At 49.8% G+C, this 27,653-nt stretch overlaps 7 protein-coding genes across 7 annotated transcripts; 3 read left to right on the top strand and 4 right to left on the bottom strand.

The window, feature by feature from the left end:
* Positions 1–1,192: 1,192 nt before the first annotated feature.
* Positions 1,193–3,524, top strand: T310_1371 (transcriptional control protein; the record flags this gene model as incomplete). The annotated part of the gene is made up of 5 exons (XM_013475741.1): positions 1,193–1,447; positions 1,556–2,097; positions 2,189–2,753; positions 3,077–3,233; positions 3,478–3,524. 5 exons carry the CDS (start codon positions 1,193–1,195, stop codon positions 3,522–3,524), a joined length of 1,566 nt encoding a protein of 521 aa, XP_013331195.1.
* Positions 3,525–4,196: 672 nt separating this feature from the next.
* Positions 4,197–6,079, bottom strand: T310_1372 (uncharacterized protein; the record flags this gene model as incomplete). The annotated part of the gene is made up of 4 exons (XM_013475742.1): positions 4,197–5,262; positions 5,316–5,766; positions 5,816–5,863; positions 5,920–6,079. The coding sequence occupies 4 exons, from the start codon at positions 6,077–6,079 to the stop codon at positions 4,197–4,199; spliced, it is 1,725 nt and encodes a 574-aa protein (XP_013331196.1).
* A 6,775-nt stretch (positions 6,080–12,854) lies between these two features.
* On the top strand, positions 12,855–13,594 carry T310_1373 (uncharacterized protein; the record flags this gene model as incomplete). The annotated part of the gene is made up of 2 exons (XM_013475743.1): positions 12,855–12,948; positions 13,221–13,594. 2 exons carry the CDS (start codon positions 12,855–12,857, stop codon positions 13,592–13,594), a joined length of 468 nt encoding a protein of 155 aa, XP_013331197.1.
* Positions 13,595–14,979: 1,385 nt separating this feature from the next.
* Positions 14,980–15,609, bottom strand: T310_1374 (uncharacterized protein; the record flags this gene model as incomplete). Its single annotated transcript, XM_013475744.1, has 1 exon — positions 14,980–15,609. The coding sequence occupies one exon, from the start codon at positions 15,607–15,609 to the stop codon at positions 14,980–14,982; it is 630 nt and encodes a 209-aa protein (XP_013331198.1).
* A 1,733-nt stretch (positions 15,610–17,342) lies between these two features.
* Positions 17,343–20,944, bottom strand: T310_1375 (Cysteinyl-tRNA synthetase; the record flags this gene model as incomplete). The annotated part of the gene is made up of 6 exons (XM_013475745.1): positions 17,343–18,919; positions 18,977–19,154; positions 19,248–19,390; positions 19,604–19,922; positions 20,006–20,638; positions 20,678–20,944. The coding sequence occupies 6 exons, from the start codon at positions 20,942–20,944 to the stop codon at positions 17,343–17,345; spliced, it is 3,117 nt and encodes a 1,038-aa protein (XP_013331199.1).
* A 409-nt stretch (positions 20,945–21,353) lies between these two features.
* On the bottom strand, positions 21,354–22,708 carry T310_1376 (uncharacterized protein; the record flags this gene model as incomplete). Its single annotated transcript, XM_013475746.1, has 3 exons — positions 21,354–21,997; positions 22,056–22,264; positions 22,560–22,708. The coding sequence occupies 3 exons, from the start codon at positions 22,706–22,708 to the stop codon at positions 21,354–21,356; spliced, it is 1,002 nt and encodes a 333-aa protein (XP_013331200.1).
* A 1,520-nt stretch (positions 22,709–24,228) lies between these two features.
* Positions 24,229–26,965, top strand: T310_1377 (Alpha-L-fucosidase; the record flags this gene model as incomplete). The annotated part of the gene is made up of 6 exons (XM_013475747.1): positions 24,229–24,403; positions 24,497–24,579; positions 24,645–24,919; positions 24,979–25,857; positions 25,901–26,138; positions 26,192–26,965. 6 exons carry the CDS (start codon positions 24,229–24,231, stop codon positions 26,963–26,965), a joined length of 2,424 nt encoding a protein of 807 aa, XP_013331201.1.
* Between the last annotated feature and the right edge of the window lie 688 nt (positions 26,966–27,653).

Here is a 27,653-nt window from a genome sequence, read left to right on the forward strand (position 1 = left end):
GTACAGCCTGCCAAGACGAGCTGGAAGGTACAGTTGGTGAGGAGATAGGCGGAGGCGTACCAGCCGGCATCGCCGATGGCGTGGAAGTCGTCGGTGATCTTGGGGATGGCGGTCGAGACCATGGTGTTGTCAAGTGCGACACAGAAGACGCCCAGAGCGAGCGAGATGGCCAGGGGGATGCGTGTCGTTGTGGTGTTTGGAGGCTTCTCGACGTCGAGCTTGGACGGGACCTCAGGGTCAGTCGACATGTTGATCAAATCGGAACCCTGGACTGCAGTTTGATGAATCCAGAGACTATTAAAGACAGCGCCAGGAACTATATAGATATCCCTTGTGATAAGTTGTCGCTAGTCTTGTCGAGCTTGTCGATGAGAAACCATATCACAGAAAATATCAGCAATTTATCCATATTCAAAGCTTCCTAGGCATCCAGATTAGCAACGATAATTCCCTTGATAGGAGATGCATCTCCTCCGGCCCCTTGTTCCGTCTCCATGCTCCGTTGTCTCCGTCGTTCCTCCGTTTTCTCCGTTCGGGGTCGACTCGGGCCCGCTGACATAAATCTTCCAAAAACAAGCATCCTCTATGATGAGCTCTGATCAGGTTAGCACCAAATACACCTCCTCATGTTATCACTATCGTCGGTGCTAATACGATGTTGTAAGCAGTAATAATGGTCGTGAGTTGAGCAAGCAGGAAATCAAAATACAACGAATTTGATTGGACGTTCCGGCAGCGGACGCTATACCCAATTAGCCTATTAAGCCAATCAGAAGGCTTGTAGCGATCCACTTAGATTAGATTAGATTAGATAAGAAGAGATTAGATTATCAGATTGTTATCCACGTGCTTTGCATTGACCTAGAATTTCACTTTTTTTTTTAAATTTACAGCCAGAATTTCAAGTAAATGGTTATAGAGTACTACCACAAGCTTCATTCGATGTGGAGTCGAATTGGGGTATACTGAATTCCAGAGGGTTACAGCCCTTTTTAAACAGCATTATATGTAAGATAATACTCAAGACTCTTCGGTTAGCCTTATCTAACTTTGCATCTAGCTATGGAGAGTGGCGGTGGGTTCGCTCCCAGGGGGTCGATTGGATACCAGCTAATTAGGCGTCCATCCATTTCATAACAATCAAAGTCCATATTCTATCATCTTTTTGACTATTATCCATTACCCCTACGCCATGAATCCAGATTTGCATCCCGTCGTCCTCCGCCGACGTCCTCGCCCTCTGCTGTCCTGCACCGAATGCCAACGACGCAAGCTGCGATGCGACCGTTGTCTGCCGTGCGACCAGTGCAAGAAAGGCCTTCACACCGATCAATGCGTTTACCAAGAAAACGTCCGCAAACGCTCTGCAGGAGAGGCGGGCTTGTCCGATCCGAGTCAGGAAGACATGCCCGCAACCACCCCGATCAATGCCAATACCGACACGCAGGTCATCAATGACCTCCAAAGTCGCATCAGTAACCTGGAGACGCTACTTTTGCGCCAGTCGCGGACAATCGACCAACTCCGGATGGATCGTTCGCCTCTCGTTAACTAGGCCAACTTGGCCAACTCGACCAACTCGACCACTGCAGTCACTCCAGACAGCTCCGAGTCCCATCCTCAGAAGAGAAACTACCAGATGCTCTTGATGAGCGAGTTTGACGAAGCCCTCGACTTCATGCAAGAAGCCTTCACCCAGCCAAGTATGTCCCCGGTCCTCAACGAATGCAAACTGTACTGCCGCCAATTCCACAAGCAACTCAAAATCGCCGATGAACAGAGTCGACGGGAAGAGAAACCGCCTCCAGCAGCCATTCTCGCGGTGCTGCCGTCCCGTGGACGTTGCGCCCAATTCGTCAACCTGTACTTCGAATACTTCGAAAATACGTATCGGATTCTCCACGTTCCGTTGTTCATGCGGGATTATAACTTGTTCTGGGACGCGGAGAACGACCGGGCAACCCGATTCTACAGTTTTATTCCTCAGTTGGCGGCTGTGGTGGCCATAATGGCTTCGTTGGATTGGGATGGTGACGAGACCATGGGAGAACGCCCCCTGGGGGGGAGACTGTCCACCATGATCGAAGACTGGCTCCGGTATCCAGACAAGAATCTGACTCCAACAGCAATCTTGCGAATCCGCTGTCTCCTTCTCCTGGCCCGACTGACGGGCGTCGATCTGGTGAAGCGGCCGTACAGTACAACGTCTGGGTCACAGCCGGGGATCTGTTTCGGTTCGCGGTGACGCAGAACTTCCATGCGACCCGAGCGAATTACCGGGAGTCTCGATTTTCGAGGACGAGCAGAGACGCCGGCTGTGGATGACGGTGATGGAGATGGATTTGCAAGCGTCGATCATTTGCGGAAGGATGCCTTCTGCGTACGAGGCCAACTTCACCTGTTGGAGCCCGGGGAACTTCAGGGATGAGGACCTCTGTGAAGAAATGGCCGAGTATCCGGCTCCACGACCGCTGGACGAGTGGACCGACTCATTGGTTCAGGCAATTCTAGGACGGCCCCTTTCGCTGAGACTGAAAGCAATGCGGGTCATGGCGGGCATCACCGGGTCCTCGCGCCTGAGCTCCGCCCTGGAGATTGCAGAACAGCTGGAGCGGTTCATCGACGCGCTGCCAGACGTGCTCCGAATACAGCGGTCCCGGAAACATGGGTTTAGTCGTGTATTCCGTCTGGTGCTGTGCGACCTGCACCTTCGCCGGCCTCTGATTTGCCTGTGGCAGAAGTTAGCATCCATGGTGAGTTCGGATCGCGTCTCGATTCGCTCGACTGGGGAGTTTGCGGTCGTCGATGACGGTTCTGTCACACCGAAGTCTGTTTGACTACGACCAGCCGCCCAACCCAAGGTGATCAGGAACCTGATTTACGAAACCTTGAAAGTCGATCTCATGCGGGCTGGCTTGATCGCGTGCTGGGAAATCAAGCGGCGAAAGCCTTTCCCTCTGCATGATTTGGGCCATGATTCCACGTCCTTTGCACGAGAGCACGAGAAGTCGAGAATGGGAACGGTTCTGCCGTTCGACTCACGGATGATTTGGTCGACGCTGTCGACGAGTTCCAGAGCTTTATACTGCAGAACTTGGGCATCATCTGGACAGACGTGAAGAATGCGCTCCGTTTCTCCATCGACGGAGTCGGCGCAGGACCGGATGTGAGATGCAACGATGCAGGTGCCGCAGGCATGCCGCAGACATGGGCTGGGGACTCTATCAATAGCCGTAAGTTTCACTTCCTTTCTACTAGATACGACTGACCTTTCAGAATGAAAACATGATCCTCCAAACTGCTCCTACGCAATCACTCGAAAACACGTGGATGATCGAGGACTGGATTCCTTTCCTAGACTTTGAAATCGTAAACGTTCCTATCAACCCTCTTTTTACTAGCATGCTAATTCCTTAGCCATCGGACGGAAGTATAGATTTTGGTTTGACATGGGACTTTGATGGAATATCACCATAGAGAATGTAACTGTGTACAAGGACTTTGAAGCGAAAGAAGATATATAGAATCAGAATAAAAAAGCTCAAGAATGTAAGGAGGACGAGCGGAGACGGAGCGGAGATGACTACCTAACATACGGAGATGGAGATAGAAATGGAGATAACTAGCCAAGCCAAGCCAAGTCAATTTAGATCGATCGATCGATCGATCTAATTATTAGATCGATTAGATTAGATTAGATTAAATTATATTAATATTACTCAGTATAGTCATTATACATATTCAGTATATCCGTTGGTTCCGATCTACATACAGTACTGTTGTATATAGATCTTAGCTTTGCTTCAGTGAAGGTAAGGTTATTCATTAGGTACATGTACATACAGAGTACAGAGTACAGTACGCTAAGGCGAGGTTGAAATTCCATACCAATATAGTGTGTACAGCCTGTGCTAATGCATGGAGTAATCACTCCGTACAGCTGAGACAAGGACAGTTGGGATGTATGTATCCAGTCAAGTATCTCTCTCCATTTACTGCCTTAGTGATTACCGAATATTGCTGCACTTTTGTTTACCAAGATACAAAACACTCCGTAATGGTACAGTACAGTACAATCCCTGACGCCGCTCTATATACGCCAAGCTCGCTGCCCATGACGATAAAACAGCATCATCAGGATAAAAGCAGAATCATAACCATAACATCCCGCTAGTAAACCAGACATGTCAACCTGATTAGTAGTTCATGGTTTGCCCCCGGTCATCATATCCCCCGTCATATCCCGCATAATCATCCAGCGACCGGTACCCTGCAGGCCCTCCGCGACCACGTCCTCGTCCTCGACCCGAGTTCCCCCCCTTTCCCCGTCCACCTCCAGAACCACGACCCCGCCCGCGGAAGCTGGGTCCGCCACGACGAGGTCCGTCGTCATGTCGGTTGCTGGGATGCCGGGGTGGTTGCCCATAAGGCGAAGACTCCGAGCCATTCTGATAATAAGACCCGGAGTCCCGCGAGGACCCAGGAGGGTAAACAACGTCTTCATCGTTCAGCTCCTGCTGATGGCGTCGTTTGTTGTTCTTGTTCACGAATTGACTCTCCCATTCGCCTTCGTCTGGATCCTCCTCTTCGACCCGCAGGATGACCTTTTCGCCCACGACGGTGTCGAAGACAAACGCCTTGTCCGGAGGGACCGGCTGCCAGTTCTGAATCCGTCCTGCGTCAATCGGACGAGCCCCCTTGCGGACGGCCAGCACGATAATCGGCGTTGGGTTCTCGGTGTAATATCGCTCCGTCTCGGGAACAGGCTTCACCCGGGCTGCCCATATCTTGTGGTCATACACGGCCGTCCCTGTCACCTGCCAACTGACTTTCTTCCCAAGCCCGCCCACTTTGTCCAGAATGGACTTTGGTGCAGGACGCGGTGTGATCAAGACGCTGTTGGCCATGTACTTTATGTCGTTGCTCTCAATCAGTCCAGGGGGCAAAAGAGGGTGCACTAGCTGAGTGATCAGCCGTGACGAGTCGGCGTTCGATATCAGGTATCCCGTGTAAAATACAGTCCGCTTGATTTGTAGCCGCCCATATGGCGACTTGGTTATGTTCAATGCCGGGTCGCGGAACCGGGCGTTGTGGTTGTTGATCATCTTCTGCACTTCTGCCACCTCTGTTACAGGCGAAAGGAAGGTCGTCCCCTCGGCCACCTGGATGACTTCTGCCAGGATGGGTTTCCTGTCGGATGGTGATGCCGCCGTCAGAAACGTCTTATTTAACTTTTCAAAAAACTCGCGGAATCCTTTCACACTAAAGAGAGTCAGTAACTTGACTGCAGGCCACCGCCACTATGGATCTCGTACTGTTTCACACGGTCTTCATAGACCCGGATTTCATCTGCCTGCTTGTAGGTGAGAACCAGTTCTTCCAGAAACGCTTGTTTGAAAGCCATCGTCGAGGCGAACTGCTGGCCGTTCGGGCCCACTTCCGGTTTGAGGCAGATCAGATCAAAATCAAGCTTGCGGCTTGACACGATGCGCTTGATGAGGTCCGCGAAGCCTGCCTCACTCCGTCCCGTGAGCAGCACCGTCAGAGCGTCTTTCTGCTGCATGCTCAGCTCGACCAGCTGGACGATCTGCTCATTCCACCACCCTTTCCATCCCCGCGCCTCTTCGACTTCGATCCCTTCGCCAGTGGCAGCCAGCAAATTGGGATCGTGCCACCATCCTCCATTCGCGAAGCCATCCTTCGTCTGCAGGAAGCCGACTGTTTGTCCGTTCCACAGCTGGGGGTTTGGGAGGGGACTGTTGAACACTAGGCAAAGTCAGTCGACGTCACACCGAGCTGGAAGCGGAGCTCTCACAAGTATTGTCGAAATCGTAGACGTGGATGTATTTGATCTGCGAGACAGCTATTTCCAGTCAGTAAATTCCCTCAGAAAACAAAAGACATGGCGCAATTTCCCACCAGGTAGCTCCTTATTAGCCACGGACCATCTCTTCAGGCCGGTAATGGTATGCGTCGATGGCCGTCGAGAGTCGCTTGGGGCCGTCCCGTTGAGCTGCGGCGCCGCCATCGAGGAAGACTGCGACTGCGCCGACACGACTGCTTTTGCGGATTTCAACATGAATCAGCGGCAGCCATGTTCTGGCAGATACACTGCCCAGTTGGAGTTGAGAAAGCGTTGTCGTGCTGCAGCGGGCGGGTTGACGGTCATTGGAGCTCCGCCCGGAAAAACGTGATCTTGACTGTCGCCTCCGCGCCTTCTTCCTCCCCGCCCAGCCTCCGCCTCGACATCATGGCCTTCCACGCCTCTGCTGGTCTCTGGTCGAGGATCGCGGTCCATGGACGATGTCAGTCTCCGGCAAGAGATCTTCAACAAGACCCTGCAGGAGGTAGCCCGCGACGATGAAGACGGCTCCGCCAGTCCTTGCGTCATCTGCCTGGACTCGGTCAGCGAACCGGCCGTTGCGGTTCCCTGCAAACATGCCAGCTTCGACTTTATCTGTCTAGCGAGCTGGCTACAACAGCGTCGCTCCTGTCCTTTATGTACGGTCCCCTTGTTTCTTCCGGGAATTATGGCGCTGACGAAGCATAGGTAAGGTTGAAGTGACTGCGGTGAAATACGATCTCCAGGCACCGCAGGGCCCAAAGCTCTATGTCCTTCCCCCCGAACCTTCCACAAAACCAGCTACTTCTCCAGCTGCTGTTCCCGAACGCCGCCGTCCTCCACCGTATAGACGCCCTCCCCAAGCGAGACTGGTCGACACAGAGGATCCGTTGGCACGACGACGTCACATCTATCGCCACCAGCTCTACTCGCTCCGCGTGGGTTCGAATCGTCTCTCGCAATATCGTGAGCTAACGCCGCAGCTCTTTAACCGGGACGAAGAGCTTGTTTCGCGGGCCCGGAAGTGGATTCGGCGCGAATTACGGGTCTTTGAATTCTTGAATCCGGATGGGGAGACGGTTGAAAGAGGAAGACCCGGAGAGCAGAGGCTAGCGACTCGACGGGCGAATAATGCCGAATTTCTGCTGGAATATATCATTGCCATCTTGCGCACGGTGGATATCAAGGGAAGTGCAGGGCAGGCAGAGGATCTGTTGCAGGAGTTCATCGGAAGGACAAATGCGCGCTTGTTCCTACACGAGTTGCAATCGTACCTACGAAGTCCCTACAATTCTCTCCAGGATTGGGATCGCCACGTGCAGTATGAAGACACGGTTCCTCGCGTTGTCTCGCCTGCACGAGATGATCGTGATGCGGATCGCAGGTCGACTCCGGTTTATGCCCGCACCCAGTCAGGAAGGATATCCAAGCCTTATCCTTCGAATCGAACTGGAGATGCATCAAGCTCGCGCGATGCCCAGGCACGGGCTAGGCGGTTGCAGTATGCGCGACAGAGATACCAACCTGACTAGAAGATAGATTCTTTAATTATGAAGACGACATAGCGTTATGAACAACACAACTATAGGCAGCATTAACGCTGGATGACTACGTGGCACGAGTGACGCTGTATATTATGGATCTATGTATATAGATTTGAAAATAATACCCTAATTTAGAGTAGGTCCTCCAAGACTATCCTAATCTAGATTATCGTGTTGCTATCTGTGGTAAGGTTCTCCTTCCATGGTTACTCCCATTCTAAGATTATTGGATTCTATTCACAGAAGCGAAGGAGACTCTCTCAGAAGTTCTAGGTCAAGGCGATCTCACCCATGGAGCAATGGCCATCCAAGACAAAGAAAACAGAATCTGATCGACCTTCCTAAGCTAGGTTAGCGTATTATCTCATAATTTTGATTTTCTCGAATTGCTAAAGACTTAGCATCTAGAAGTTCTAGTTTCTAGTTAAAACAGATCGATCCTATTCGTCGGAAAGACTCCTGGATTAGTAGGTAGGGTGACAAAGGCTAAGACATACCATGAAGTTTGAATCTTTCCTTTGGAATTACCCTTGTGAATGCCCTTTCATGTCATCAGTCACTTATCTCCCTGTCTCCTCCACGGTGAAGAGTCCCATACTAGCAGCAGGCAGTCAGTCTCTGCCAGAGGTGTCTAGAGACAACTGGAATCTGCCGGCAAATTCACTGCTGCAGACATACTTGCAAGTCACGTTCCGCATGACAGTCACTGGACTTCCCTCCTGAGAGGTATAAAATTCCCATCTGCCCGTCCAAATCCTTTTTCCTTCTTACTCTCTTCTCTTCTCTCTCCCATCACAAATCTTTATAATAGTATATTATAATATACATACTTCTTATATTCCGTTGATCCTACTACCGAACTAATGTCCCTTGATGATATCTATCAAGAGGCTCGATGGAGGATGGATGATATCGAGACTGGTTCAGCACACCTGATGCCATCACCAGAAAAGGTTCAAATTGCAAACCAGTTGTTGAGCGATAGGCAGATGGCCCAGCTATACCCTACGAAACTCCATGCAATCGCTGTCAGAAGATAACATGGGTTCTGGAAAATTCCTGGCGATCATACTAACTCTGTACTGCCACAAAGTTTGATCATTGTCAATGGATCGGACCTGGGTTAAAGGCTATTTATTTTCACCTTGAAAAGAACCTATTTCGAATACATGCCACCCGATGATAATTCTTTGCTCTGGGAGAACGTTCCATCTACTGTGCCAAAATAAGTATTCGGGGCAAGGACTGGGTACCAGGTAAGGAATCTGAGTGGTATATGGGGTCTACTTTTCTTATACTAGGCAGTTTGATCCCCTTCACGAGAAATCCTGTTTCAAACGCCCAGCCACTTTTTTTCACCTATGGCAGCCGTACATCGAAAACGTCCAGGCAGAAGAGCTAGGTCAAAAAAACTTGCCTTTGAAGAAGCAGTCCCCCTGAAGACAGGGACTTCATTACGGTCCTTATTTGTGGTGGCTCTACTACATGGTTCTTTACTGGACCCAACGGCTTTCTGGGAACAGTTAAGGATGGCATTTGCTCTAATCTGTCGCATGTGCTTTCAAAGAGGCATTCGCAGATTCATACAAGGACCCACAGCAGAGACCAGATATATTGGGTCCGCAGAAACAAAGGTTGGGATGTCTATAGATTCGGCATTGCGTCGTCATACGTCGTCGACAACAAGCGGCACGACGGAGATTAACATTGCCAATGAACTGGTATTTTTTTTACGGCCGAGCGCGAAGTCTCTATTTTATGACTGAGACAGGGAAGAAGGAGACAGAATACCTCGTTCGATGGAAAGGTCCGGACCAGCACACCACGAATGGTACCCCCAAAGGCTTCTATCCAGTGCAAAGGAGCTCGTCCGGGAGTTTGAAGCGGGACGTCGATAAAGGAGAATCCAACAACTGCGAGGAACGTCTTGGCAAGAGCTGCCACCTCCAAGTCCTCAAAGCAAGAACCTGCGTCAATGTTGCCTGCGACGAGACGATTGGATGCATCATCACAAACCACAAGGATCTCCCGCACCGCGCTGTTAAATGGATCTTTGACACATTTAGAGTCAAGCAGGCTGCAACCAGTGGTTATCTGGTATCCCCTTCCAGACATGGAAAAATTCGAACATGGTCTCGAACGTTACTCTCCATTCAGAACAAGATTGTCGTTCTCGAACTCTGCGTTTCCTCGACCCTTTGATATGCAGATGTGCTGCTTCAGAGACTTCTACTTTATGAGCCTGTTGCGGATCATCCATTATACCTTCTTCAAAAACACTTCAGTGAAACCGTTGATTACATGATGTTTCCCGGAGGGTTGGCTGGTACAGCCTCATGTGATAATCCTCAGTGGCAGAGAGATCCTCTATCTCAAAGTTTTGTTGGACGCCTATCGCATCTTTCGCAACAGGTCCATCTCCATGGAGTTTAATTCGAAGTATTGAGTGAATCTCGTCTTCTCGACTCTCTATTTTGCTGTTTACAACACTGCACGTCTATCATCTGACAGACAGCACTACTCTTTGCTATATCACTTTATTGGAATTGCTTGCGCCACAACCATGAACCCTACGAGTTCTGGTGACAAGGCCGCGATATCCTGGAGCCCTGGAGGCAAGTCGACGCGTTGTGTCACATCTTTTTCCTGTCTTAATCTCATTATCCGTCCCGGCATGTTGGGAGTTCCTGTTACTTTTGTTTCTCTGACAGACATCCGAGACCCTATTTCTCTGTACCCAGGTTACCCACTCCTAATGTGAAGTTGTGAGATGCCTGGGTCTACATTATTCTGAAATCTAGGCTGCCCAGGACCATAGGGCACTCTGGCCATACAATTTCAACAAACAGGGATCTATCAGATACACCAGGATCCCTGCTAGCCCGACAGTTGCCATCAAATTCCAAAATATCCCTTGTTTTCCCGTCCAACTGACCCTTGAAGGTCAAAATTATTCTGATGTACATACTATGTGGCTCCACAACAGCACGAGTTAGCGAATGGCACTTCCCTCTCTATTCACCTGTTACTCGTCTCACATACGGAACGCACCCTGTTTCTCGTTCTGCCTCCAACTCCAGTATCGTTTGGATTCGCAAGGGACATTCTCCCTAGTGAGATATTACCAAATGCTTGTCTCCAACTCTGACCCCTTGGCCTCAATGTTCACTATCGACTTCATCCAGAGATGATGACTGACAGAACGGCACTTATATTATTTGAGGTTTACATTTGCTCCACCCCAGCAGCAAAGATTAAGAGCATGCACCCAGTTTTTGACCTCTGTGAAATTCTTAACAGTCCACCAACAATCTTCCAATTATCAACCATTTCGACAGAAGGGGAAACATACGGCCAGCTGGCGTCTCCGTTGGTCACACCCCTCAGATCATAGCTCATGGTACGACATGGGCTCCCGTATGTCGATCGTACTACTACACACATGTGCTGCATGGAGAAATGGGAGCAAGACATCATCGACAGTTTACCAGTTCGACCCTGTGGTCCAATGACCGAGGACTAAGCTTGAAGACGAGTCGGAGGCGAAAAATGAGAGCCTCTCTCCCATACATCACTCAACCAACTGCAACCAGAAATATTATGATCAGTCATTACCGCTAGACATCATGACCACCGTCGACAATAGCCTGGGATTCTAACACTTAAACGAAGATACCGTAACCTTCGACGGTATACGCGTTCTCAAATTTGACTTCGCGCTGGCTATTAAAGTCAAATGCGCTTATCTCCGAGCAGAAGACGAGAATGGCACGAGAAAGATGGGCTCTGATTTGAAAGATGCTGTGTTTTTAAGCAGAAAGATGAAGGATGCAATAGCTTTTATATTGCAATCTTATAATAAGAGCGTTGCAATTAAGGGGAAAAAAACCCCTTTAGCTGCAGGTTCAAAAAGGGTAATATAAGTGCGGAATTAAGGGCTTGCTTAAAGTGCCAGCTAATTAGAAGCTGCAGAGGGTTTGGCGTTGTGTGGTCCAAAGGATTTAGGGACTTTGCAAGGGCATAAGCCTGAGCCCTATCTCCTGCGGGCTCCAGCCCGTGACAGGTAGGGCAATACAGCCTACAGGCTTAGCAACATATGTACATGTATGTACATACATACATAGCTAATACATATTCGATACAGAAGAGCATAATGCAGAATTCAGACTAAGCACGATACTCCGTACAAACCTGACAACCTCCCCACGAGCAACTTCACCAAATCGTCTCACTGATCGCTGAATAATACTTACTTACTTCAAAGGAACTTGATTGATTCATCACAAAGCCAAAGAGAGAGGAAAACGATCATCATCCTAGCCTTGGTCAGGTCAGATCATGTCAGGATTGATATATACATACATCCCAGCGACTGTATTGTCAGTGTCAGATACAGGGGCTCTGTGGGTTCGCACTGCATGTTCGTACCCTGATTACAAGACATTTGACACCTTCAAGCTGGCGACGGACATCTGAGACCAACTCCATTTCTCTGTATCCAAGTTACCCACCTCCCAACGTCAAGTTAGGAGACACCTGGGTCTATGTCATTCTTGAGACCAGGCCTGTACTGTACAATTTACTGTACAAGATCGTGGGGCACTCTGGCCATACGACTTCAATAAGCAGGGATCCATCAGGTACAGCAGGATATCTGTACTGCGTATATGGTGCTTCATTCATGGATTGAACTCTTGGCAAACCCGAAATAATGCATGCATTTATGTATGTATTCTATGTACAGGCAATAAGAAATACGTTAAATAAAATAAATACAATACTCACTAAGACTCATATAGTAATGGTATCATTGATTCATTATCCAGGCCAGACCTGATGCATGCTGATGCTGTGCTGGCTTGTCCTATTAAAAAGTCTATTCTACAGAATAAGGTATTCATAATCGTCATGATTCGAAGAAGTTCTTTGCCTCTCCTCTGTCCTGTTGTTGCTATTCTTATTTCTTTATTACTATTTTCTTCATCGGTTGATATATGAGATTATGTCATTTCTTGGATAATCTGTGAGTAATATTTAATTATAGAGTAAGTAATGCGTTTAGACTAAACTCCTAGATAACATAGAAGTTAAACGAGATTAGCCTTATAACACAAATAAATTACATTATTAATTCCTTAAATGCGACGTTCCATGTACTGGAAAGTTATTTTTTTCTTAAAAAAAAAACACCTTTAGATTCCTCCACATGCGTACTTCTTTGTAAAAGAACAATCTTTTAATATATAAACGTCTTCTCGTGACGCCGTTTCAAGGAACGTTCGTTTTGAACATACGTGCATTGAATGTCATTATGATCAGTCGATATAAAACATACTTTTTATATAAATATAGCGTATACATCCAGATATCACCCTTCGTCTTTCTCTCTTGTTTATTCATCTTCACCTACACTGTATCTACTCTATATGCACAGAGTACAATAAGAATAACAAAGATTGTTACTCAAAATGACAGACCTCGCGAGACAGGCAATTGCCGAGACCTCCCATATCAACATTGATGAATTGGTCAAGGCAAAGACTGACGACGGAATTGGAAGAGGTGAGAGACAATTCAGAAAGCAAGCAATTCATGGGAACAGTCCAGTCCAGCTAATATGATTGATAACGAATGTACATACATACATAGTCCATTAGAGGTCACATCCATAAGGAATTAACCAGCTGGTTATTCTTCCGGAAGCTTGCGGCTGATTGTTCGAGGGCTAATATCTATCTGCATTGATTTGCCATGTAAGATGGCACAACATAAATCAGTGAAGTAGTGACATGATTAATTATGTTTTTGTGTCAGACTCTGGGAACGATTCGCAGCACAATGCCTCATCGACATGCACTGGCTGGAAAAATACCTCATCACCCGTGGTGGTCGCTCCAAGCCCGCGGCCATCGAGCCCCCCAACATCGAATGGCCCGATAGCCCCGTCGAGCCGGTTCAGCCCACCAAGGAGGCTCTGCTCGTCCAGAAGCGCCTGCTGGATATCGAGCGGTTGTGCTCGCTCGCCGGGAGGTGCGGAGAGACGTCGGTGTCGGATGTGGTGCAAACGCGGTTCCTGCGGAAGCAGACTAAGTATGTCAAGGATCTCGCGGACTTGCTGCAGCAGGTTTCTCGCGTGTCGAAGCAGCCTGGGGCGGGGATTTGCGTGCTTGATAAGGAGTTGAGGCGCAGTAAGGAACTGGTTGAATGATCCCGACAGGCAGGATAAAGCGGCGGAAGAGATCACTACGAGAATCAGGGAGGGGTTAGAGCTTGACCATCATGATGGCGATCACTGAATCTGTCGGGAGACTACGAGAGTGTCCCAGGTGCTTTGGATCAAGTGACAGTATGAGACATCATAGGGTTGAGTATGATAAAAAAAAACTTCAGGTTCACACGCAGTTTGCTCTGTCCTTCTCATTGGCGCGATTATAATGGGAATATCAACATATTATGTCTTGGAATCTCTCTATGCGGAATCCCTTTGCAAATAGCTTTAGGTGTAAGCAATGAGCATCATTACTGCCTACCCGGCCATTGGCGGTGTCATTGCAGGTGCAATTAATATCAGGAAATTAAGGAGCAAGATGAGCTTACAGAGAATCATAATATGTAGAAGCAGCTGCGGTGAGAACCAGCGCTGCCACATTCCCCGGATCCGGGGCTGTCATAACGTCAAACCGGGCTAATTAACTAATCCCCGGCTCGCTCTCGTGCTTCGGCGTCCATTGCTGTAGTTGCCGTTCTGATGCCGTGGAATTGTCCCGCGTCGTGACTCCAGAGAGTGTATGAATGTCACTGAGTGATTTATTTCAGCTGCTGCCCATGTTCCACTTATCTTAAGAGTGCTTCGCGCATACCTCCACAGCTCGTCCACGCATTGCGGAGTACATTTGGCGGTCTCAAAAAAAAACACTATACAAGGCCTAAAATTACATACAAATCCCCAATCAATAAAGCCAAGTATCGCAAAATATCTCCTTCATCGAACGCTTTTCTATTGCCAAGATGTGCCTGAGATCCCACTGCCCACGATGCAGTAAGTACATACTCTGTACACCTTGAAGACTATAATTACTCTCGGACTCAAACCTGATGACGAAAACAGACAAAATCACCTGGTGGGGCTGCGGAAAACACATCCCCAAGGTCATGGACCAGGTTCCTGAGAATGACCGCTGCACATGTACCCCGCAAGTGGAGGTGGATGGGAAGAAGTATCCTCCCAAGGGTGACACGGCTGATTTACTCTCTGGCAGAAGATGTTTGGTGATGTGAGGCATTGATTGGAGGCAAATTGCGCAGCAAGATGCGGTGCGATGTAGAATACATGTAATAATTATTGCTTGTTACTTTAGTTTTTTTAGGTGATGCCAATTTTGAGCTATCATGCATGACGCTCTACCAGCATCCAATTGTGTATAAGCATGTTGTACGAGGCTCTAAATAGCGCTGAAAGATGAAGAAGCGCATGCAGGCCAACTAGATAATTTATAATTTATACATTGTCATGCTAAATACAAGCTATGATACATGTCGATTCACATCAGTAGCTTTCATCCAGTGGTGGCAATTGAAAAACACAATATGCGATCACTTGCGGCCCTCTTTCCACCACGAATCAGCCAGGGGATGAATATCTGGTTTCTCGATGCCTCTCCGCTGCTCCGCCTTCTTGACATGATCGACGCCGAACCGGGCATCCCGCTCCTTCAGCGCCGTATTCAGATCGACCTGACCCTCCGCGGTGAGCGAGCCCATCAGCGTCGGATACCCCAGCGGCAGGGGATCGCCGCGATCAATCTGCCAGAAGTGCCAGGTCTTGCCGTAGAGGCCGATAATCTCCTTCATGGCCTCCGTCTCGGCTCGCTCCCACTCGTCCGGATCCACGCCCTCTGGTCTGGGAAGAACGAGCATGCCAGATTTCACCTCGAAGTCGTGCGAGTGCCACAGCTTCTTCTCCTCGTCCGGCAAGCTGTTGTAGACATGTTTGGGTATCATGTATTCCACCCCGATCAGCCGGGCGTTTTTCTCAGGCGAGTCGTAGATGAGACACTGGCGCAGGTCGGAGCGGACGTGCGCGCAGTAGTGGGTCGCCTCCACGTACCGGGTGATATTGTGACGGGCCTCGTCGGTGTAGATGTGGAGGGCGTTGAGGAATTCACAGATGTTGTGCAGGGGTTTGTACTCTTTGTTTGGGCTAGAGTCCTTGCCGCAGGACATGGTGCAGTCACACGATTAAAGGAGTGATTTAGAGTGATTCGATTTAAAGAGTGGTTAGATGTTAAATATGAGAATGTAGATGAATCTGTCGTTTTGGAGTTGATTATCAGGGGCTACGAGCTTCCTAATTTATCCTCCCTGCTGGATTCATCCCTCCTGGCCAAGGACATCGGCATCCCGAGACCTGCCAGACATGGAGATGAGGATTGATGTCAAGATGACATTATCTCGCTTCCCCCTCGGCGATCTTCTCGGGGATAATGTGGGCCAGGCCAGCTGTTTACTTGTAACGTAGCCCAAGTTCTACAACAGTTACAGTAAGGGATGGTTTTACATTGGAGTGTTTGGGTAATTACTTTGTTGTTATCTGACCAGAAGCTGACGATATAGAAGTTTCAAAGGGCATCATCATCATGTGTCTACCAATAGGTGTCGTGCTTATGGTCGACATGTCTATCTGATAGATAGATAATCATCTATGTCTCTGTTCGGCGAACCGGATGATGGAAAAATGCGGGGAATCGCCGATCTCTCAACCGTTCAGTAATGAACTTATTATCTTAACTAACCACGGGTCTGGACTCTGGATCCCCTGCGCTATTACCGGACAATTTCGAAAGATCCGAAGAGTTCCGCGGGTAGGGAAACGGTCGTGCATAGAAATCGATAAGATGGGCCATCTTATCGAGATCGCTATACAAGGAAGAACGCCACAGAGAACCTTGCCACTCATTTCATGTTACGAGTATATCCTATATTTAGGACTCGCTTCCTCTCCCAGGTAACGAAGGCGACATATGATATCAGTCCCCGAATGACTGGCAGCAAAATGAAGACAGTCGGATCTCACTTCGCCGAGCAAGAACGAAAAAAAGCAGTTTTCGATAGGGCAATTCGCTTCTCACGGATCTGTAGATCTATACCGATGATGAAGGGGGCGCTGGGACAGAGTATCCATTCCCATCACCATCAAATACGAAATCACTAATTAAACATCGGCACATGCATTAGCTGCACCCGCGTCTGATGTGCTAGCCCTATTTGATATTCAATGATCTGTATGTAGTGCAGCGCAGCACTAAAATATCAAGGAAAAAAAAAACTCACGAATACCGAACAATTTTAACTTGTTTAATAGTCAGTAGTCGATAAAGGTCTATCAGATTGCGTTGCGTTGCGTTTAGAGTCCCTCTCTCCACACGTATTCGCCTGCCCACTTTCGTTGAGGGAGCCATAATCATTAGCGGAACAAGATGCGCGTAGTAGAAAAAAAAATATGCTTGTGAAATCCGAGCGATCTCAGAGGCAGCTTCGAAGCTGTGAATCGATTTGTGTATACAGCACAGTACAGTACCATCGCTCATTGGGTTGATCTCGCTGGATTTGGATTTATTATGCCTTCACTTTTCCAATCTCAACTATAATAAAATAATGTCTAGTCTCTCCCTCTATTTTTTCTTCCAGAGGCTGGGAGCAATCTATATACTGTATATGTAGACAATAAGAAATACTTTATGTTATATAAAATAAAATACAACGCTCACTAAGACCATATAGTAGTGGTATCATTGATTCATTATCCAGACCAGACCTGATGCATGCTGATGCTGTGCTGGCTTGTCTTATTAAAAAGTCTATTCTACAGAATAAGGTCTTCATAATCGTCATGATAAGGAAGAAGTTCTTTGCCAAATAGCTCTCAGTCAAAACTAATACAGATTGCTGAGTCCCAGCTATCTCCGCCGACCAAACCTCCCCCGCTGCCCCTTCGCCCCCTTATTGCGAAGTTTCAACGCCCGATAATTGGCGTGTGCTTGGGGGTTGATCTTCCTCGTGGTGGATTTCTTCGCCTTCGTCTCGTTGTCCCCGTCCCCGTCTGCTTTGTCCTTGTTCTTCTTCTTGTTGTCGTCGTCATCGCCAGGTTTGGCCCTTTTCACGACTGAAAAGGCTGCTTTGATCTTTTCTGAGAAGCTGGATTTTGGCCGTTTGGTGGTACGGGATTCGTCTTCGTCTTCGTCTTCGTCTTCGTTTTTGCCGTCGTAATCGGCGTCACTATCGTCTTCGACATCGACATCGGCATCAGCATCGACATCGGATGCCTGGTTGGAAGCTGCATCATCTGCGTTTTCGTCCTGATCTTTCGCCTCCTTCTCTGCACTCCCCTGGCGAACTGGTATAACCACGGCCAACTCATCCTCGCTCTCATCTTCAGCTTCTGGTGCAGCAGTGCTCGCTTGCGGCGCTGGTTTCGGCTTAGGTGGAACAGGCTTCATCTTCACCAGCCGCGTCGTCCGTTTCTGTCCTCTCTTCTTCCTCAACGGCCGCCTAGCATCTCCGTCGTTTGCTGGCACCTGGCTATCGCCGACCTGGACATCCTTGGCTTGAGCCGCCTGCGCTTGTTCCTCCTCGATCTCTCGAAGGATCTCCCAGTCCTCTCGCATGCGTTCCTCTTCCATATCCCGCAGTCCTTGCACTAGCGCGCTCAGCCCCTTACCCACAAACCGCTGCGGTTTGCGCACTGCTACTGGACTCAAATCGGTAGCACTAGGATTGGGATTCGACGTGAAGCGTCCCGAGTTCGACCGGCGCAGAAACGATGGCGTCTCCGACTCCAGTGGATTAGCCTCCGGGGCATCATTGGCGGCCGTTTGAGAGGCATTGTGTCTGTGGAGGCCACTCTCTTCATCCTCGACCATTGTGGCGTAACGCAGCGTCGTCGGTGTCGCAAAAAGCTTCTCCAGATACAGCTTCTTGCTCGAAGAGGCCGGCGTCCGTCCCAGTCGACCAGTTTCCTCTTCCTCCTCGTCCCCTTCTTCGATAGTGTCCAACTTCACTTTCTTCGACGGCGTCTGGATCGCCTCCTTCTCAAGAGTAGCCACCCGTTTGGCCGAGGGCGTCGCAGTGCTGCCACCGGAGGCAGAGAGCAGATCAAAGAGTCCGAGCACCTTGCCATCGCGCTGCGGAGTCGGGCCAATTGCGGTCTTGAGCGGGAGAGGAGACTGGCTCTGTCGATGGGTGCTGGGACTGAACAGGCGACGGAGGGTGGAGGGAGAGTCATATGGATCGAGGTCTGCGGGATGCACGTTCGTCGTCCGGCCTCTCGACGGCGTTAAGAGTTCTCGCCTGGATGCCTTTCGAGGAGTAAAGCCATTGCTCTGGCCTTCCGCGCCCGCCAGGGAAGAGTGCTTCCTCTTCGCCTTGGTCTGCTGCGATTCCGACTTGGACGGCGTTCTGTCCGCATGGCTCTGTCTCGACTCGCTCGACGACGCCTCCAGGGCTCGTAGACGGCCATAGGCTTTGTACTTGGCAGCTGATCGGCCGCGACGTCAGCGACAGTCGTTCCCGGGACAAAGAATAGAGTACGCACCAATGGCAGGATCCTGTTTGATGTCGTCACGCCCGGCCTTTCGTCCTCCATTGGCGGCAGCAAAGGCCTTCTCCCATTGCTTCAGCTCGGCGCGGAGCGAGGTGAGCTGTTCGGCGTCGGCAGGACTGAGGACGGAGGCAGTGGCCATGGCAGCATAATGTTGGCTCGACGATGACGGCTATCAATGCGGTAATAGTCAATTCGTGAATGGCGATTTCTGGTGTCTGGTCGGTGGACAGCTATGTATGTGTATGTCATGGCAGTCTCGCACGGGCATCTCCATGTCGCGTGTCGCGGCTGCAACGCGCGGTCCGCCGGATGATGCCGCGTCCGCTGCTCGCGTCGCCGCCAATTCCCGCTGCATTGCAGATACTCTACTCCATACTTGCAATAATGCTAATTCATTAACTCGTCCTGCTAATTATACCGATATCTGGTCATCCTGAAACAATAAAAAATTCAAGACAATTCTAGAATGCCAGAAATGAGATTAAGGGCCGAAGAAAGTCTAATATCTGGTTGCTAACACGTCTAGGATTGCTCTCCCTGCTTTGCCAGCCAAGCTTCGTGGGCTTTCTTCTGCCTTTCCCATTCTTTTCTTGCTTCGACTCTTGTTGATCGGCTCACCGGCTGCATCTTTCGTGGGAATACCATCCTCGTCCCAAGCACTGAATTCGCTGGTCCGGAACATATCCAGATGGCTGATCCTCCCGCTTTCAAGTTTTTCCTGGGCTAGTTTTTCTCGCTTCTCCTTTTCCTGCTGCTTCTGCAGTGCACGCTGGGCCTGCTCTTCACGAGCCCGTAGCAATTCCTTGGTGACGGGGCGAACAAGCGCTGGTTCATTGTCCCGATCCTCGAGATAAACTCCCAGGTCGAACAGTTCCAAATAACGGACACGATCGCAGAGAGCTAGTAACCCTTTGGAAGCGTTTGAAGACTCTTCAGGCTGAATGAGGACACTCGTGCGCGGAAATCACTTAGTATCTCGGCATATGGCCTGGCCGCATCAGTAATCTCTCGTTCACTGACTGCCGTGGTTTCTAGAATGTCTTTGAGTCGCTCAGAAGTGATTTGATCCCCTGATTTTGCTGCTTGCCGCAGCGAGTCGCGCATTGCCGATAGTGGATACAGGAAAGGTTTGGCAGGCTCTGGGATGTCAATACCCTGCCAGCCGATTTCAGGGCTGTCAGGAGACGCCGCGCCATTCAAACCGAAGATGGTCACCATCGATGTAATCCATCGTGCTAGCTCATCAATGACCTGTGGATCTAGAGTCGACCTGTCAAGACTGTTGAATGTCGAGACCAGCTCGGAAATAACGCTCATTGCTCCAGGGGTATCAAACGAATCGCAGAGGTGTTCATGAACTTTTTCTTGCGCAGCCTTGAGAGCATCGGCAAGGAAGCGGGTTGAAGAGGACGCTGCCTCGTTGCTAGAGGAGGAGGCTTTTTGTGCAAATGGGTCTTTCACTTTGAGAAAGAAATTATTGAGCTTTTCTTCCCACGCTGACCCCGCCTTGATGAGTTCTTCCGTGAGTTCGACTCCTTCTCGCCAGCCACCCAACAGAAACACAATTCGCAGACTCCTGGGGGTCCAATCACCTCTGTCGAGCGCGTCCCGGATGGTGGTGAAATTTTTGAGCGATTTGGACATTTTCGCCCCCTAAATAGACAGGTGTCCCATGTGCAAGAAATAATTCACCCATTGGCGGTGCTCCGACCAGTAGGCCTCACTCTGCGCAAGCTCGTTGTCGTGATGCGGAAAGGCAAGATCAATGCCTCCCGAATGGATATCAATCTGGCTCCCCAAGCAACTGGACGCCATGGCTGAGCATTCGATGTGCCAGCCTGGTCGTCCTGGGCCCCACGGGCTCGGCCAGCTGGGCTCTCCGGGCTGCGACGCTTTCCAAAGAGCAAAGTCATCGGGAGACTTCTCCGCTGCCTTGGTCAAAGCCCCTTCGCCCGACATCTCGACTGACTGGCAATATGATTTTCAGCCCCGGCTGGCATCATCTGGCGATAACAGACATGGTGTGGTGACCAGATGCATATTCTTGCTCAGAAATAAGTATCCCATGTATATACTTATTGTCACTACTATCATTGATAGGTTAATAGAAATAAGCCGATCCTCGGAAAAAATCCTGACATGGAGAAACAAGCCGCAACTGATCTGCGATGCAATAATAAAATCAATTAATCGTTCCTGGCTTGGCTGTCGCGTATCCTCGAAATCATTGCCGATGCTACCCCGGAAGAAGCGCGCCTCTTAATTGACATTTGACAGACCGGATGATATAGACGAGGTAAGGACAAAAGCCTAGAAAAACGCAGATTCGTCTCGTGGACAGCTTCACGATCCGAACCATCTTCTGCTTTCAATATTCTTGGCTGCCATGCACCTGCTTCCATTTTTTGCTCGCAAATTCACCAGACCTCCATACCTCAAACTCAGCCAGGGACGCCTTCAATTCTTCCTCCATCCGTTTCAGCGGCAGTGGGAACTCCTTTCCGTGAAATCGGAAGCGGAAGCCATCTTCTGTAAGGTAACGTGAGAAGGACGTGGTGGTGGTGAACCTGCCCTCTTGCACCGGTCCGTCCAGTGTGAATCGGTATGTCCAAAGGGGCTGAGTCGGGCGATGTTGATGATGATGGCCCACGTCCTTCCAGTAGAAGTAGATCTCTGCAGTAAAGCTGCCTACCAATGGGCAACTATGATCCTGATGCCACTTCAGGATCTTGTCTGCCAGGCAGTCTGCATCCTGCATGCCGCGAATATCTTCATCAGTTAGGCCCCACGGGGATCCGTTGGTTCTTGTCCCATGCTCCTCAATATTAATGAGGATAACAAGATCGGTGTTTCTGGACCCAGAGAATATCCTCTCTGCATCCTCAAACAGTTTGGTGAGAGGCTCTGAGACCCCGACCTCAACCGCGATAACCGGATATCGCGTCTGGCGCTTTTTCAGCAGCACATCTGGGACCTTTTTACCGGGGGAAGGCGAATGGAGAAGCCTGACATCTGCTTGACAGTCAGTACAGGGCAAGTCAACCAAACAAACTACATGATGGACACGTACCGGTCTCGTAACAAGCCACGTACTCATCGTTTTCGTCTTGAATTCCCTTGGCGATTTTGCTCAACCAGTCGTATATCAACACTACTAGCAGCCTGATGCACAGGGCCTGCCGTCTTGATGATGATGTTTTGTAGGTTCGCATCATATTCAATGCCGGGCGTCTCGCACACTTCGGTCTCTGACCATTGCTCGAATTCACGAGGTTCAACCTGGGTAATGCAATTCATTCCCCGTTCCCTAGCCATGTCCCTCCCCCCCAACTTTGATACACGGCTTCAGGGCTTGCCTGGAGGTTTTCCACGCGAATCCTTCCTGCGAGCGTTCCTCGCAGGGCAAGCACTTTGTCCCGCGTCAGGTCCTTGATGGATCGGACATTGGAAAGAATGTCGTTCACTTCTTGCTGGGGGTCCATGATTGGTGGGTCTTGGAAGCAGAGATTTCGAGTCTTCGATTTCCCCATTCACAAGAGCAGCAGCGTGGGCTTTTATAGCCCTTGATACGAACCGTCGCTTGATCGAGGCCGCGAGTGGATCCCTGCGCTTTGTGCCAGGGGTTGAGGTTGTCGGAGTTGGTTCGAGGCGGCCTTCATTGTTGCTTTGACTCCGAACATAGAAAGAGGGAAACCAGTCTGCCTCGCCATAGACAGCCGCCATGGTTGGAAGCAGGGGTTAGTGGATCTTGGGCCGAGTCAAAAAAGTGGGTTGAGCAAGGTCGCAGGATGCAGTTGCAGAAAATGAGTACATCTGTCTGGCTGGTATACTCTATATATACTTCGTGGCTGTCATATTCCTGGCCCTTCTGTTGCTATCGCTTGGCGGACAAACAGCGATGGCAGCAATATCGCAACAAAGGGCCCATCCCTCTTCCCTGGGCACACACATACACTGGGCTGTTCCTGTCTTTGTTGATCTAGCCGGATATGCACATAGCCACCTCTGTTTTTTTCCTGCTTTCTAGAGGTAACAAAGACTGGACTCTGCTGCATGCCGCAAAGCGAAGAAGGAACACAAAGAGTCGTTAAGGGTAGATGATGGAATGGATCCTGGTTGAAAGGTAAAGTATCTCTGTACCAGGCATTCAGGCGAGAAAATTTGAGGCCACTGTTTTGGCTTTTACAGCCTTGTACCTTGATAGTGAAGACAATAATAGTAATATTATATTATCTTTGAGACTACAGGCTCACATCTGACAGTGACAGGTGAACTCTGCCTGGAAAGTATTCCTTTTGGCATCATTTCAAATGCCAATAATTCAAGGACTTCTTTCAAGGTCTAAATTAATACTATATTAACTATACTAAATATGTAATCCCCTACCTGTGAACTAACTACACGATCCAGTTAGTTTTGCCCCTTGGTACAGATCATACTATAGCCTTAGGAGTAGCTCATTATGCTAGGCTTCAAAGGTTAATATTCTAATAAGCTCTTCTAGTATATAATAATAACTATTATGGTTATTAAAGAAGAATAGACTTAAAGTGTGACAGCTCTGCATTTGTGCCAGAGTTAACTACATTTGTTTCCCCTTACTTACTTTGTTTGGTTCCCATTTCCTAGACAATATACAGTACATCAGGCTTCGATGTCTAATATGATAATTTGACTTTCAGCCCGGTTGGCATCACGGATACATATTCTTGCTCAGAAATAAATATCACATAATGTGTTGTACACATGTCACTATCATTATTGATAGCCGATCCTCGGAAAAAATCCCGACAGACACACGGCAGAGGCAAGCAAGCCGCCACTGATCTGCAATGCAATACATAATATCAATTAATTAATAAAAAAATGCCCTTCCCCGCACTTGGTGCCTTGCCTAGTATCTAACTAACTAGCTTACTCCACGACTAACTAGTCTTAGTAAATAGCAGACATGCTGAATATTTCCACAAATGAATGTCAATAGAATAATGGTCAGCTTCGACCTAAAATACAACATGCAATGTATTACACTAAGGGGTCAGCTCTGGATGGATCTGGATTGTTTCTCCGTGAAACCGGCCGAGGCGAGCAATCGGATCAATACTCTGTAATGCGTGTGAAAGGGGGGATTGATTGTGGGGTAGTATATGCATGCAAGAACATACGTATATCAGCAATGACGAAGTAGATTCAATCAAAGTATCCTGCCTGCCTGCCTTCCTGCCTGGCAAACACCTAGCAAGATGCCTCCCTCACCATCACCTCCTCCTACTACTACGACGAAGCTCCTCCTCATCTTCTTACAACTCCTAACTACATGTAGTTTCTCAGCAGCAAAATCAATATGGTCCACTACGCCAGGGAACTACGCCAATTTTATCTCGACGGCGTTGCCGTTGGGGAATGGTCGATTGGGGGGTGAGTTGCATTTTCCTCTCTCTCTCTCTCTCTCTCTCTTTTTTATGTCCTTTCTTGCAATGATTCCATCTGCTAACATGGCATCTATCTCAGCCATGCCTCTCGGCACATATAGCAAGGAGATAGTGAACCTGAATGTGGATACCTTGTGGTCTGGAGGACCGTTTCAGGTTGATGTACAAACCCCCATCCTGTAGAATAAAACCATCCCGTCAATAAAAAATATCTGCTAACAAATCAGAACTACACCGGCGGCAACCCTCTAACCCCCGTCTCCGGTGCCCTCCCCGGCATCCGCGAGTGGATTTTCCAGAATGGCACGGGCAACGTGACGGCTCTGTACGGCAATCCTAATTATTACGGCTCGTACCAGGTGCTGGGGAATTTGACTGTCGATCTCGATCCTAGCCTGGGCTCGGGAACCAATGGTTCTGTCTCAGACTACAAGATGGCTCTCGATCTTGAGACGGGGATTTATACGAGTGGGTGGACGGTTGGGGATGTACAGTATCAACGGTAGAATGCCAGACGAATCCCGTTTGGGATGATTTTTTTCTTACTGATGTATATACTAGGGAAGCTTTCTGCTCGTATCCTGACCAGGTCTGCGTCTACCATGTCACTTCTTCTACGGCCCTCCCCGCCGTCACTATCGGGCTTGAGAATCAGCTGAATTCCCCTGCGCCGCAGGTCAGCTGCCAGAACAACAGCCTCAATCTGTACGGGCAGACGCAGGAGACCATTGGGATGGTGTTCAACGCACGAGCCATTGTCGTGACGTCCAAGCATCAAGGAGGGTTCTGCTCCAGAAACAACAGCAGCAACTCCGAGATCGTCGTTCCCGCAGGAGAGACAGAAATCTCCGTCATCGTGGCAGCCGGGACAAACTACGACGCCTCCAAGGGCAACAAAGCGTTCAACTACTCGTTCAAGGGCGAGGATCCGTCTGCTTCTGTCCTGCAAACCGCGACAGCGGCGTCACGCAAAAGCTACTCCCAACTCAAAGACGCGCACGTCCGCGATTTCTCGGCCCTCTTCAACCGGTTCAACCTGACGCTGCCGGACCCAAACAACTCGGCCAGCAAACCCACAGTGGAGGTCATTGGCGCCTACAACAATGTCACGGGCGACCCCTTCGTCGAAAGCCTGCTCTTCGACTACGGACGCTACCTGTTCATCGCCTCGTCGCGGCCCGGCAGTTTGCCGCCGAACCTGCAGGGCCGGTGGACGGAGCAGCTGGACCCAGCCTGGAGTGCGGACTACCATGCCGACGTCAACATCCAGATGAACCACTGGCACGTCGAGCAGACGGGACTGGGCGATCTGACGGGGCCGCTGTGGTCGTATCTGGACGAGACGTGGATCCCGCGAGGCACGGAAACGGCGTATCTGCTGTATGGCACCACGCAGGGGTGGGTTGTGCACGACGAATTGAACATTTTCGGACATACGGGGTGAGTCGCGCCCAAACATGGTCATAGGAAACCCTTCTGATAGACTCAGGATGAAAAACGACGCCACCTGGGCCGACTACCCCGTCGCGCACACATGGCTGGCGCAGCAGGCCTGGGATCATTTCGACTATTCGCAGGACGTCCACTGGTTCCAGTCGACCGGGTATCCGTACCTCAAGGGCATCGCGCTGTTCTGGCTGTCGCAGCTGCAGGAGGACAAGTATTTCAACGACGGGACGTGGGTGGTCAACCCGTGCAACTCGCCGGAGCATGGGCCTACCGTAAGTTCACCCACTGCGAAAGCAGAAGAAAGTTTCCGAAAGCTAATTTCCAGACCTTCGGATGTATGCACTACCAACAACTCATCCGCGAGCTCTTCGAGCACATCCTTCGCGGATGGGAATCGTCCGGCGACACCGACATGGCATTCCGCTCGCAAGTGCAGGACAAGCTGGCCAAGCTGGACGACGGCGTGCACGTCGGATCCTGGGGCCAGCTGCAAGAGTGGAAGCTGGACATTGACGTGCAGAACGACACGCACCGCCACCTGTCGCACCTGGTGGGCTGGTACCCGGGGTTCTCGGTATCGGGGATCTACGGGTTCAACAAGACGGTGACGGACGCGGTGACGACGACGCTGTACTCGCGCGGCACGGGGGTCGAGGACCAGAACACGGGCTGGGGCAAAGTCTGGCGGAGCGCGTGCTGGGCGCGCCTGAACAACACGGACGAAGCGTACTATGAGGTTAAGCTGGCGATCCAGAACAACTTCGCCGGCAACGGCCTGGACCTGTACAACGGCGGCGTGCCGTTCCAGATCGACGCCAACTTTGGACTGCCGGCGGCGATGCTGGCGATGCTGATCCGCGATCTGGATCGAGCGAGCGACGACATGCGCCCGCAGGCAGTGCTCCTGGGACCCGCGATCCCGGCGTCATGGGGAGGGGGGAGTGTGTCGGGGATGCGGTTGCGGGGTGGAGGCACGGTGGACTTTACGTGGGACAGCACGGGGACTGTAACCTCGTGCAGGGTGGACAAAACCGGACGGGGGAGAAATGCGCCTGCTCTGACGTTCTTTGTCAAGGGAGGGCGTGCCATTAGCTGTTAATCAGCTGTTAATTCGAATTCATCTAGCATCGTTTGCAGAATGAATCATCAGTTGAGCTAGCCCTAGCCCTGAGCCCTAACCTGAGCCCTAACCTGAAGTAATACGAATTAAATGCGCGGCATTCTTCTGTAAGATGCTTACCATCCAGCCCTACAATTTTACCTTCAATACGGCGTACACATGGAATCCACATAATAACCACTCCCTTGAAAGCAAGCTATATCCAGGCATGTGCAAAGCATATGAATAGCCATACCCTGTCTGGGAGGAATTTTTTTTTCGCCCGCGAATTACCCCGCATCTATCCAACATCTAGGTATCTCCCCACCAAACGAAAATACCCGAAAGCAGCCGCGGGGTTGGGGTTCTGTACCAATAGGACTCTCGGGAAGATAATCCCCCGAGAATTTAGCCGAGATTTGTCTATGACTATAGAACCTGGAGGGAACTGTCTATCGGCGCATCCCCGAATGCAACCGTGGAATTCCTGCCGGAGAAGCGGAGGTGCTGCGAGGTGACCTACGTACCTAAGAACTGCTGCTGCTGCTCTGGACTCTGGAAAAAGGGAGGATAATAATAGAGAAGATTGTGAATGACGTGTGATTAATTAATTAATTATTTATTTATTTATTTAATCGAATTCTTTTAACTAGCACGTGTAGTAGGTACTGGATAGAGTCTAATTAAT

The sequence above is a fragment of the Rasamsonia emersonii genome, assembly GCF_000968595.1.
Source record: "Rasamsonia emersonii CBS 393.64 chromosome Unknown ctg1118621759987, whole genome shotgun sequence".
In the NCBI taxonomy this organism is placed as follows: domain Eukaryota; kingdom Fungi; phylum Ascomycota; class Eurotiomycetes; order Eurotiales; family Trichocomaceae; genus Rasamsonia; species Rasamsonia emersonii.